Raw genomic sequence first — 12,717 nt, forward strand, 5'->3', positions numbered from 1 at the left:
GCTTTCTTTTGATATATCTTCCTTGACATAGCCAAGAAATCTCCTTGCTTTAAGGAGCAGGATCTTTCAAGGGCATTTTATACTTTCCCTGTCTCTGCCCTCGAATGAGCCATCTCGCCACGGAGTCTGGCTCCTTTAGGTGGAGAATGGTATTTAGAAACCAAGATATGAAGGCATATGATACATCTCAAAATAGTGAAGTGTCACTGTCCCTATTTCCTTGAGTCACATTTGGAAGCGTGGTGTGATTTATAATCCTACCTCGACCATTCCCTGTGTGACCTTGGCAATTCCCTTTATTCCTTGAGGTCTTCTTCGTCCTTTGGGGAAAAAAAAATTGGATTAGAGAAATATATTTAAACTTTTTCAGAGTCACCAACACGTTTGGGAATCTGACAGAAGCTACAGGTCCATCTCCCCAGAGACATGCTCACATAAGAAAAACTGGCCTGTGTTTTAGGGGCTTCCAGACTCCGAAGCTCACATGAGGCTTCAAATCTCTGGATTAAGTGATCTCCAAGATCTCTTCAGCGCTGACATTGACATTCTGTGAGTCTATAATCGACTGCACTGCTGTCAGAATGACTCCTCGGAGACATCAAAACGTGGAGGGTTTTATTATATATAGCAACGAGAAAAGAAAAGGACACAAAGAAAGGAGCCTGTGAGCAACGCATTGCTCAGCCACAGTTCTTTGCCGGTGCCAAATTTAGGGCGCGCTGTACTTGTAGGTGAGAGGTTTTGGCGGGAAGGACCCCGGGTGGGCGGAGAACGCCGGGGCGGGGAAGGAGATCGCAGGCCGCATCCAGGTCTCTGCACCCCTCCGCACGGTCCGCCAGGGCTCGCTCTTGCCCTTCGCCTGGAAGGCCGAGGAACAGAGTGGGTCGAGCGGCGACCCCGCCCCTGGCAGCGGCGAGGCGGAGGGGAGAGGGGAGGGCGTCTGAGCCCGGAAGGAGCGCGCAGGCCAGGCCCGCGCCCCTCCCCGTGCGCCGTCCCCCACTCTCCAGCAGCCGACGTCGGCGGTGCTCTGGTCGCCATGGTGACCAATCCAGGCCCGGGCCCGCCCCCGCCCCCCTGCCCCGGCCCCCTGACGTCGGCGCACGTCAGCGGCGGCGCGCGGCTGGCTGGGCCCTGCGGAGCTGGGGGGAAGGAGCGAAGGAGCAAGCGGAGCGGCCGTCGCCCAAGTCGAGCCGCGCTGCCAACCCTCCCGCCCGCGCTCCTGTCCGCCGTGTCTAGCAGCGGGACCCAGCATGGTCATGGCGGATGGCCCGAGGCACTTGCAGCGCGGGCCGGTCCGGGTGGGGTTCTACGACATCGAGGGCACGCTGGGCAAGGGCAACTTCGCCGTGGTGAAGCTGGGGCGGCACCGGATCACCAAGACGGAGGTGCGGCCCGGGGCTCGGCGGGAGCGTCCGAGGCGAGGGTTCGGGAGAGGAGCTGCTTACCGAGAGGGGCGGCCGCAGTGGTGGGACCGGGGAGACCCGGGAGGCCGTCTCACTGGCGGAGGCGAGCGGGCCTGGGACTGTGAGGACCCAGGAGGTGCAGGGGGTCGGTGAGCAGCGAAGGGATCGGGCCCGGGCACCCGGACCCGAGTGTCGTCCGACTGGAAACGCAACCAGCCGGGGCTTTGCTTTCCCCTACGCCACCCCCGGTGGCCACCCGGAATTTCGCCCAGAGCCCCCCACCCGGGCCGTGACCTGGTCTGTGGCCTCCGCTCCGGAGCCCAAGTTCCGCGTCTTCCCTGCTTTCGGCTGGGGGTGGGGTGGGAGGGGAAGTCTCGGTGTTCCCAGGCTGCGCCGTGAGAGACGTCGCCGGCCCGAGGAGGGGACCGCCTGCGCTTGGGCTCCGCGGATGGGGGATCGTGCGGCCCCCGTGACCCCGGCTCCCCTCTCCTGCCCGACGAGGAAGGGCCCCATGGCTGGGAATGCCCCCATGGCCACTGTCCATCTCCTCTCCTTCCTTTTGGCTCAGGGTGTCTGATTTGGTGTCTGGCTAGCTTGATCTCTTGCCTGGGGCATTTCCATTTAATGCTCCAGACAATAGAACTGGTTAAAATGGTCATCTCTGCATTTGCACAGTGGGTGGATTGGTCTTCTACTTGTCTAGGGTTGTCCCTGTACCAGGTGTGCATTCTGGCTGTAATACGCATTCTTTAAACCATATCAGATTCTGCCTCTACTCATAAAGCCCTCAACTGCTTCCTGACGGTGAATCCTGCACCCTCTTCATTGCACATTCTAATGCACCGCACATATTCTCTCACAAGTCTCTGTTCTTACCTAACCCGCCCCCCTTCCTTCCACTGCCTCAAGCTGCTCTCCTCAGGGTCTCTATTTTAAGACGTGCAAATTGAATACCTTAGAAGAACGGTAGAAACAAAACCATTCTTTAGAATAAAACCTGGTGGTTTTGACGTACTCTACTCTGCCTTATTGTAGTTCCTTCTGGAGTTTCATCCTTTTCCTGTTTGTTTGCCCTCCAGTTTTGGTCCTATTCTGCTTTTTCCCTTGTTAGTACGAATGTACTAGAGTTTGAGTGTAGAATAAAATAGGACTTCTTTTCAGAATGACTTATGTAAGGCGAAGGGCATTTGCAAACCTCAGTGATTTTTGGAGTTGCAGTTGTACTTAGAAGTTTTGCTTAATCCCGTTTCCAAAAGGAAGGGGTATATGTCATTCTGTCTTCTTTACTTTTTGCCTTCCCCTGCTGGTCCTGAAGCAGTCCAAATCTGACTTACCTTTTAGAATCAGGACCAAGGTCAGATGTTTTCTTCTCACAGATTTACCAGTTAGCAATTTAGATTGTTTGTAATGATAATGATAACTTGACTATAGTGATATTGTTAAATCTTAATCTGATCCTAGCATTTTTTAAAATGAAGAAATTGGTTCCATTCCTCTGAAGAGCCATGGCCTATGCCATGCCATTTCCCTTTAAGTTACATAAAAGAAGGCATTTTAAATGCATGTTTTATGAGTCCTTGCTTAATGACTTTATAAAAACAAACAAATTGTGAGTTTTAGAGAGGTTCTACAAAACTTTTGAACTGTAGTATATCGTGTGGTTGAATTCCAAATCCATCAGTTCTTAGTATTTTTTTCTCATCAGCTCTTACTGGGATTAGTAGCAAGATTTAATTAAATCATCTATTATTTATCAGGTCAAATTTAGTTAGTACAGTAAGAGCTGCTTAAGTGGAGTGACTGACACTTTGAGGTTGACAATTCAAATGGTGTCCGTTTTAAACTAATATATCTTAAAGAGCTAGGGGGCACTATGGAGTAATACCGTGGTTTGGCTGTCAGAGTGAGATCAATGCATTCATTTGTAATTGAAACAAGCACTGGTCAGATCGTGAAAGAGGACTTAGATCCTAAATCGTGTGTGTAGTATATATGTGTAAAATGATTTATGTTAAAAGCTAAATGTTTAGTCCGCAGAACCCATTTCGCTGTGCTTTTCTAAAGAAGCTGTTATTAACATATAAAAAGAAGTAGTGTGAATTTGAGATGGGTGAGGGTATCTGTGGTAATTTGGTGGGTGTGATTGGAGATATTAAGGTAGAGAGGGATAAGTGAAATGTCAAAGCAATCTTTGAACAGAAAAGTTCTCTAGATCTCTAGGTTGCAAAGTTGCTCTGAATTTTTTTTTTTTTTTTTTTTGAGACAGAGCCTCGCTCTTGTTGCCCAGGCTGGTTTGGAGTGCAGTGGTGCGATCTCGGCTCACTGCAACCTCTGCCTCCCAGGTTCAAGCGATGCTCCTGCCTCAGCCTCCCAAGTAGCTGAGATTACGGGCGCTCACCACCATGCCCGGCTAATTTGTGTGTTTTTAGTAGAGACGGGGTTTCACAGTGTTGGCCAGGCTGGTTTCGAACTCCTGACCTCAAGTGATCCACACGCCTTGGCCCCCCAAAGTGCTGGGATTACAGGCGTGAGCCACCGCGCCTGGCCCAATTGTTTCTTAAGGTATTCCATGGGAGTAACAATTCCATTGTTAATGAAGTTTTTTACAGCAGTTATTTATCCTTATTCATTCATTCACTGGATAAATGTTTGTGTGTTTTTGATAAATACAACTACCTTAAAAACTATAAGATGTTTAATGAAAACTTTTGTTTTAAATTCAGTTTTCATTGCAGAACATACTACAGTAGTTATAGTAGAACAATGAATATGGTATAAAAATAATATCAGCAAAATATCACAATTATACTTATTGATGATAAAAGTTTCTTCATATACTATGCTTTAACATCGATACAAGTTTGTGTGTTTTAAAACGTAGAGGTCTTTTTTCCCAAGTTTGACTCTGAGGCAAATTTTAGGGCTTAATCATCTATGTAATGAGCAATTAGGACCCTTTTATTTTTAACTGGTTCTTCTCTGTCTCTTGTTCTATATTACTCACAAATGATGTATTTCTACAGAACTTGGGAGATTCACGTCTGTTTCCCTTTTAGGAAAAAAATAGTAGACAAAAGACATCTTCGTTCTGGTCGAATCTATCAAACAGTTTAACATTGTTTATGAAATATAATTACATCATCATCTGAAGTGGTATTGTGTTAGATCTCGATGTGAATTTTGCATCCAAAGGGGAAGACAGATGGTGGTAGAATCCAGCTTCCTAATATGCTTTGTAAAGGCTTTGTAGTATTAGTTTGTGGTTTATGAATTAGAGATGCTAATTGTATAAAGTTAGCATAATGGGAAAAGAATAATAGCATGTAAACTGTTAAACTTTGAGGCAGTAGTGGTCGCTTGTTTGCTGTTCAGTGAGTGCCCTTGAGTAGTTTATTTTATCAACACTGTACAGTACTAGGAAATAACTTTTTCCTTCTAGTTAGTGATATAGCTAGTTTTTTGTCTCTTAAGTAAAATTCTAGAAAAGCCAATTGTATCCTTAAATGTTTTTGTATTCTATTTAAGAAACAGTTTCTTTTTTGTTGCTCTCAGGACAAAAGAAAGAAAAATAAAGAAAGAAGTAGTGTCTTACTATAATATAAAAAATAAAGAAGAGTAAAGTGAACAAAAAAGTATACATATAATTCCTCCACTAATGGGAATAACCCATTCTTAACATTATGGCACTAGTCTTTTTATTTAAATGCATTTTTTCCATAGATGAGAGCACATGGTACATATATATAAATTATGTTCTTTTTTCTACTTAATATTATAACCTAGGCATTTTGTTTATTATATATAACTTTATAAAAACATTTTTGTTAGCTGCATGGTGTTCTACCTTGTGGATGAATATCGTTTTACCTAACAATTCCCTTATTAGTGAATATTGTGTAATTTTCAGTTTTTGTTTATAGTAAATAATATGCAGTGAATATTTTTGTGTCTATAACTGAGTGTGCATTTCACATTTTTTTTAGGGAGGAGGAATTGCTGGTAAAGTCCTAAAAGGAAATTTCCTAAGTAACAAGGTATTATTTCTACATTAAAGAATAGTGTGTTTTTATTACCAAATCTGTTGTGTTTATTATTGAAAAATTTAAAAGTATAAATAGGAGGCCAGGCTAGATGGCTGACACCTGTAATCCCAGCACAGTGGGAGGCCAACGCAGATGGGTTGCTTGAGGCCAGGAGTTGGAGACCAGCCTGGTCAATATAGCAAGACCCAGTCTCATTAAAAAAAAAAAACTTATAAATAAATGAAAAGAATACCCCATAAAATCACAACCTCAGAGATAACCATAACTAGTTATTTTCAGACCTTTTCTATAATAGATAACTTGAGTTTTCCTCAACACCATATACCTCTCATATTGCTTAGCTAAAGAGCATGTAAATGTATAGTCTATGGAATCATAAAGATATTTCATAGAGGTTCTAAAAATGACCTTATTAAAATGGCATTTGGGTGTCAGGCTGCTTACTTACCCTTAAGAGAACTTGGAATGCAAAACTGATAACAAGGACATTCTGAAAACTGTATTTGTTTGCTAAAAAGCTTTCCATGTGCATTTTGGGGATTTTATAGTTAGGCCTAATTCTTTACCACCTTAAAATGTAAGATTTTTAAAAGGTTTTCAAAATTGTTAAGGTATTAAAATTGCATTTTTATAGCAAGTCAGAAACAAGAGAAAGGCATATTACACCCTGATTATGATGTTTCTTGAAGAGAACTCATTTTAAAAATACATTTGAATTTTCTATTTTGCTTTAAAGTTTTAAGACTCCTTTCAGTAGTCTTGGTATTAATCTTGTACTGTGAAATATTCCAGATTTCAAGAAGCAACTGTACTATGTGCAACAGAAGGACTTGTTACCAAATAACTCAATCGCTAATATTTGTATCTAGTCTTATGTATGATCTTTAATTGTGTATTGAAATAAAAATTATATTTGTCATGGAATATCTATGCTTTCATATAATTTTTCTGTAGTTTTTTGGCACCCTAGACAAATAGTATTTGTCAAATTATTCTGCTGTTGTTCAAAATGATCTGCTCTTTTTTGGGAGTGGGAACAAACATGCAAAATAAGAGTTGTGTAAATGTTTATATTCTGTAGAAATTTTAACTTTAACAGAGTTTAATGTGTTCTGATTTTAAACCCTCTGGGAAATACTATCTCAGTACCAGTCAATTAAGAAAACAATTATTTGGAAATAACTGAAACTGGCCTATCTTCTTGGATTCCCATGATGACATTTGATTTATGACCCACTGCTGATTGCAGATTCATTTCCTTGGAGGCAAATGGGTTCCAGAATTCATTAGGATATTGTTCTTTCCGCTTTAATGTACCTAGTACCTCTTCTACCTTCCACCTCCATCTTTTCAAAATAAATTATATAAAACTTTCTTTATTCAGAACATTGGTGTAGAATACTTTCCCATCCTTCACAGAGAAATAGCCTGTATATCCATTTTGAGATATTAGAAGATCGAAAGATAAACTTGGAAATTCCATCAGAAACTTCATTTAAAAAAAATTTTAAAATACTTTAAACAGATTAAGAGATGAATATTGGATGAATTAAACTGAGAAACGATACTAAAATTTATTTTAAGTTCTTCTTGAAAGTAAACGTAGTATTGATATGGTTTCCCCCAGTTATAGAAGTCAATGCATCTTCATTGTAACATTGTTGAAAAGCCCAAAGAAGAAAATTAACATCCTTACTTCTACTCTCCAGACCCAGAGATAATGCCTGTTAATATTTGATTCATCTTCTTCTAGTTATTCACATATATTTTATATGTATGTAATAAAATTGATGTCATGTATGCATATAATCTGTGTTTTTTACTTAACATGTTAACATTTCCGTAAGTTTGAAAACTATGCAGTTAAACTATGTAAAGTTTAACTATGTTAACTATGTTAACTATGTTAAATAGTAATTGTGCATTTGACTATCCATATTTTATTTAATCAGTTTCCTATTACTGAACATTTAGTGTATTTCCCTCTTGCTGTCTCTCTAAAATAATGTTTCAGAGGGCATCCCTCTACATACATCTTTGTGCATGTATCTGATTATTTCCTCAGTGTAATTGCATAGCAATGGAATTCTTGGGTCAAGGAGTATGTACATTACCTATCTTATGGTGTAGGATGCCAAATTACCCTCCAGAAAAGGAGTACCCATTAATTTTCACCAGGAAGAACTCATATTTTGCGGGAATATTATTTTCTAAATCTCTGCCAACTTGATAGCAGAAAGTAATATTCTTTGCTACTTTAAAATTTTTTTCTATTTTTATTTTTAATTAACAAATACATGTTTATATTTTCTGTTACTTCAATTTGCATTTCTTTGATTACTTTATACAGTTTTATATGATGATGATTTGCATTCCTTTTATAAAATTTTTTGTCCTTTGACCCATTTAATTGCATTGTCTTTTTTGTTGATTTGTTTAAATACTTTTTAAGATAGGGGATTATTTTTAATCACTTCTTTTATAATCTTAAAAATTCTCAGTTTAATTTTTGGGAGTATATAACTATCAGACCATTTACCTTTTCCCCCAATCTGTTTTTCCTACCCACTATTATAAAAGTCAAATCAATTTTTTTGGGGGCGGGGACAGGGTCTCACTCTGTCACCCAGGCTGGAGTACAGTGGTGAGATTACAGCTCGCTGCATCCTCCACCTCCCAGGCTCAAGTGATCCTCCCACCTCAGCCTTCCAAGTAGCTGGGACTACAGGTGCACACCACCACGCCTGGCTAATTTTTAAATTTTTTGTAAAGACAAGGTTTTGCCATGTTGCCCAAGCTGGTCTTGAACTCCTTGGCTCAAACAGCCCTCCCGCCTTGGCCTCCCAAAGTGCTGGGATTACAGGCATAAGCCACCATACCCAGCCTTCAAATTAAATCCTAATGAGAATTTATTATTTGAATAATTTTAAAAGCCAAATTTACATTGGAAAAAAAGGTCTCCTTTTTATTTATTCTGAGAGGGTAACTAGAGAATTCTCTGTCTATTTTACTACTGACTTTTACTGCTTTCAGAAAGTCTTTCATTATAGACCACTCAATCACACTTGCTTTTCAATCAAATTATAGGCTAGTAGGTTGTAATTCCATCAATGATTTGTTGTATAAGCTGAAAGGTGTATTTATTTTTTAATTTCAAAGGTCTAATGTATGGTATGATAGAGCTAATGCTACTTGGTACTTCAGAAGGACAGTGTAGAATTAGTATATTAGTAATAGGACTGGAGTAAATATTATCTAAGACAAGAAACACATGTTAATCCCTTCTAATTTGTTATTAGAAGAATAGCTCTTATTGTGTAACTTCTTTATAAAATCTCCAAAAGCTACTTTTTTTGGTTTTAATCTGTGGATTTATAGAACCCAAAAGCAACTTTTGTATATGTGGTTTCTTTAAATGAGATTAGTATTTCTTTTATGAGAAATTAATTTGTTTTTCTAAAATCAAAGAGACAGGATAGGCCAGGCGTGGTAGCTCAGGCCTGTAATCCCAGCACTTTGGGGGGCTGAGGCGGGTAGATTGCTTGAGGTGACGAGTTTGAGACCAGCCTGGCCAACATGGTGAAACCCCGTCTCTACTAAAAATACAGAAATTAGCCTGGTGTGGTGGTGCATGCCTGTAATCCCAGCTACTCAGGAGGCTGAGGCAGGAGAATCACTTGAACCCTGGAGGCAGAGGTTGCACTGAGCTGAGATCGCACCACTGCACTCCAGCAGTGACAGAGCAAGACTCTGTCTAAAAAAAAAGGATAACAAACAGTTTGAAAAATGAAAAAATTCCATTTATTCATCAGTTTAACACTTTTTACATTTCTGCTCTTACATTCTTTGTCCTCCTATATAAAATTTGTATTTTACATAGTTGTTACTTTCATAGTGTTTTTTAAAATTTCACATTGTTAGAAACATTTCTGTATATATGGTCTTCTTAATATTTAAATCATAAAATAATATAGCCATTTTCTAAAGAATTTTGAAAATGAGAAAATGAAAACTAATATATCTTGGAGAATTAGTATATGTGATAAATAACTGTCATTGTTCTGGGTTTTTTCTTATTAGAAAAATAATACATGTTCACTGAAGAAAAATTGCACAGAAAAGTACAAAGCAGTTTTTCATCATTTTCTACTCATACCTTATGCTGAGACTGCACTGATATCTCAGTTTTCTAATACTCTATTGATTATATGTACACATAAGGCTGGGTGAGGTGGCTCACACCAGTAATCCCATACTTCTTGGAGGCCAAGGCAAGAGGATTACTTGAGCCTAGGAGTTTGAGACCAGCCTGGGCAACATGGTGAAACCCACTCTCGACCAAATGTGTGTGTGTATATATATATATATACACACACACACACACACACAAATTAGTGCAGTGTGGTGGTGCACACCAGTAGTCCCAGCTTCTTGGGAGGCTGAGGTGGGGGGATCATTTGAGCCTGGGAGGCAGAGGTTGCAGTGAGCTGAGATCGCGCCACTGCACTCCAGCCCAGGCAACAGAGTGAGACCCTGTCTCAAAAAAAAAAAAGTACACATAAATCTTTGTCCTCATTTCAGATTATTTCCTTCAAATAACTTCTCAGAAGAAGAGTCCTTAAGCTACATGGAATGGATGATTTTTAAGGTTCATAATAAAGACTACTAAATTGCTTCCCAGAAAAATTATAATCTATTTTATATTCCTACTAACAATATCTGAAACAAACATTTCACTGAACCTTAGCTTACCAGGTTATTTATTTTTTAATCTTTGTAAATATAATAAGTGAAAATGGTATTTTGTTTTTAATTCATATTTCCCTGAGTACTTTGAAGTTGAATATTCAATGTTGCTACTTTATGTGGGATTTAGTTTGATAGTAATCATTCTAGTTTGTCCTAATATTCTTCAGTTTATAGAGGAAACCTTTATTCAGTCCTTTAGTAGAAGGAGTATTCATTTTTCTGTCATATAAACTTATTGAAGGTTTTTTTAAGATAATGTATATATAATGATTAGAGAGCTGAATAGATGAACACCACCAAAAAAGGGGATCTTTCCATTCGCGGAGTTCCTTTCTTGACCTACTTTCTTGTTACCATGCAGATTTTGTCTCTTATACTATGTTGAGAACCAAATAAGAGAAGGGATATAGAGAGGAAGTTCCCAGAAATCTAAGTTCATTCTAATCCTTAAAAGGAACTATTGGAACACAACCCTTTTGCAAATTAAGGACTTTGAGTGCACCTTTGGGGAAATCCCCAAATACAAATTTTTTGTTGATAAAATGTGTTCATCTTCTTCTTAGAGACCTATTAAATTGTTGAGGGTAGGAATCAAATCTCATTCATTTTTATATCCCAGGCATAATTCCTGGCACACAACAGATGCTGTGTAATGTATTACTACAAGACCCTTTGAAATAGTGAAAAGATTAAAGTTGGAGTTAGAAGGCCTAGGGTTTTTCTCCCTTAATTCATTAGAGCTTTAAGACCTTTGTTGATTATGTGACATTATTTGAACCTCAGTTTCCACTCATGAGTGTACTGCTTGTTTGATTTACTTCACAGAATTGGGAAATAAATGAGATAAAATATGCTAAAGTATGTTAAAAAATGCTGTGCAGTTGTGAAAGTCATCACCATTGTTAGTATTATACATATTTCTGGGAAGTACTTGATAGAGAGCTCCATTGTTAAAAAATTACTTGGATCAGTTTGGCAGACTGCAAGCTGATCATTGAAAACTCTGCTGTTTCCTCTTCTTTCTGGGCCTATAGCTGGACTGTTTCTATGCCACCCTTGCATTTAGGTGTGGTCATATGCGGAGTTCTAACTAATGGAATGAACAGAAATAATAGGCACCACTTCCAGCCCTGGTCCATAAAATCACCCGTGAGGATCCCTCAGAGTTCTTTTTTCCTTCTGTCTAGCTGGAATGGAGACCGCCTTCAGGTTAACCTTGGAAGCCACACATTAAAGATATTAAAGCCTCTTTGAATTTCAAATGCCTGCCAACTTCATTCATCTAGTTCTGCTACATGAGCAAGAAATAAACTTCTGTTGAGTTTGAATCATAAGTTTTGGGGTGTATTTGGTAAAGCAGTTAGAGTTCCCATGTTACAAGGAACATGTTAACTCATGCTCTGCTTTTTCTTTAGAGAAGCATAATCCTCTCCTGTAATAGCCTTAGAAACAAGGGATAGCAATGGGATAAATATATATATATATATATATTTATGATCATAGGATCATAGATGGATAAAGTCTGTGACCCAAGATAAAATTGAAGGGAGAATTATATCATTTGAGTTATTTTGTTAAGAAAAGTTAAATGAGATTTATAATTTTTATTAAAGTTTAATTAGATAACATTTTTAACTTTTTAATATATGTCATATATTTTTCACTTTTTCATTGTTGAGGCCAGTGTTCCAAAAGGGTATAAAAAAGGAGCTTTCTCTGGGTAATACCTTGCTTTAATTGATATTTAATATCTAAACTCTTTCATCCCATTAAATATGACACTCAGGATATTTACAGTATAAAATTGTCTCATGATAGGAATCATGCTGGGTTTTTAAAAACCATAATCGCTTCTCTATCTTTTTCTATTAGATGGTTGTGACCCATCTCGTTATAAAAGCTTTTTCTTGGGGGCGGGGGGGGGGGGCAGGGGGTGCTGATATCTAGACTCACTCCTGAAATTGTAGGGTAAGACATTTTCTTCAAAATATGCCTGTCTGTGAAACTTGATGTGATCTTCCTAAGGAATATTGAGGATATTCGATTATACACTTATCCGTTTATCTGGCAGCTGTTACCCAAAGTTACCCAAAATAATGGATAATAATGGATTGTATCATACTCTTCATTGAGGGGGGGTTTCTTTAAATGTATTTAGGTTTGAGGTGGTCCAATAATATTTCTAATAGCAAGTATATAATATTAATCGTTCTACTTGCCTACCAGTCAAAGTTTTACTTTCTAGAATATTTTCATTACGGTAATAATTAAAACACCACCAAACATAATGAAAAGAGCTATCACAGAACCTATGTACTTTACTCCCTAGAAAAGAAGCTTTTATTCTTAGGCAATAAATTTAATTTTATACATTATGTTTAGTAATCGGATTTCCCCTGGGAAGCTTGCAGAGTTCTACAATTAATTCAAATCAGGAAACAACCTGTGGACAGCAAGTTAGAAATAGAGAAAGGTGAGAAGTAAAACTTACAGTAGAGCTTTAGGACATAACAGCAAAGGAT

At 38.8% G+C, this 12,717-nt stretch overlaps 1 protein-coding gene across 2 annotated transcripts in view; it reads left to right on the forward strand.

The window, feature by feature from the left end:
• Window positions 1-1,147: 1,147 nt before the first annotated feature.
• Window positions 1,148-12,717, forward strand: part of SIK2 (salt inducible kinase 2) — a 123,246-nt gene continuing 111,676 nt past the window's right edge. Inside the window, 1 exon segment of one of the 2 annotated variants that reach the window (NM_001131291.1) lies at window positions 1,148-1,385. In NM_001131291.1, the coding sequence (NP_001124763.1) occupies window positions 1,251-1,385 (135 nt within the window). In that variant the 5' untranslated portion in view covers window positions 1,148-1,250. 2 annotated transcript variants of the gene reach the window in all.

Source organism: Pongo abelii, chromosome 9, assembly GCF_028885655.2.
Source record: "Pongo abelii isolate AG06213 chromosome 9, NHGRI_mPonAbe1-v2.0_pri, whole genome shotgun sequence".
Taxonomy (NCBI): Eukaryota; Metazoa; Chordata; class Mammalia; order Primates; family Hominidae; genus Pongo; species Pongo abelii.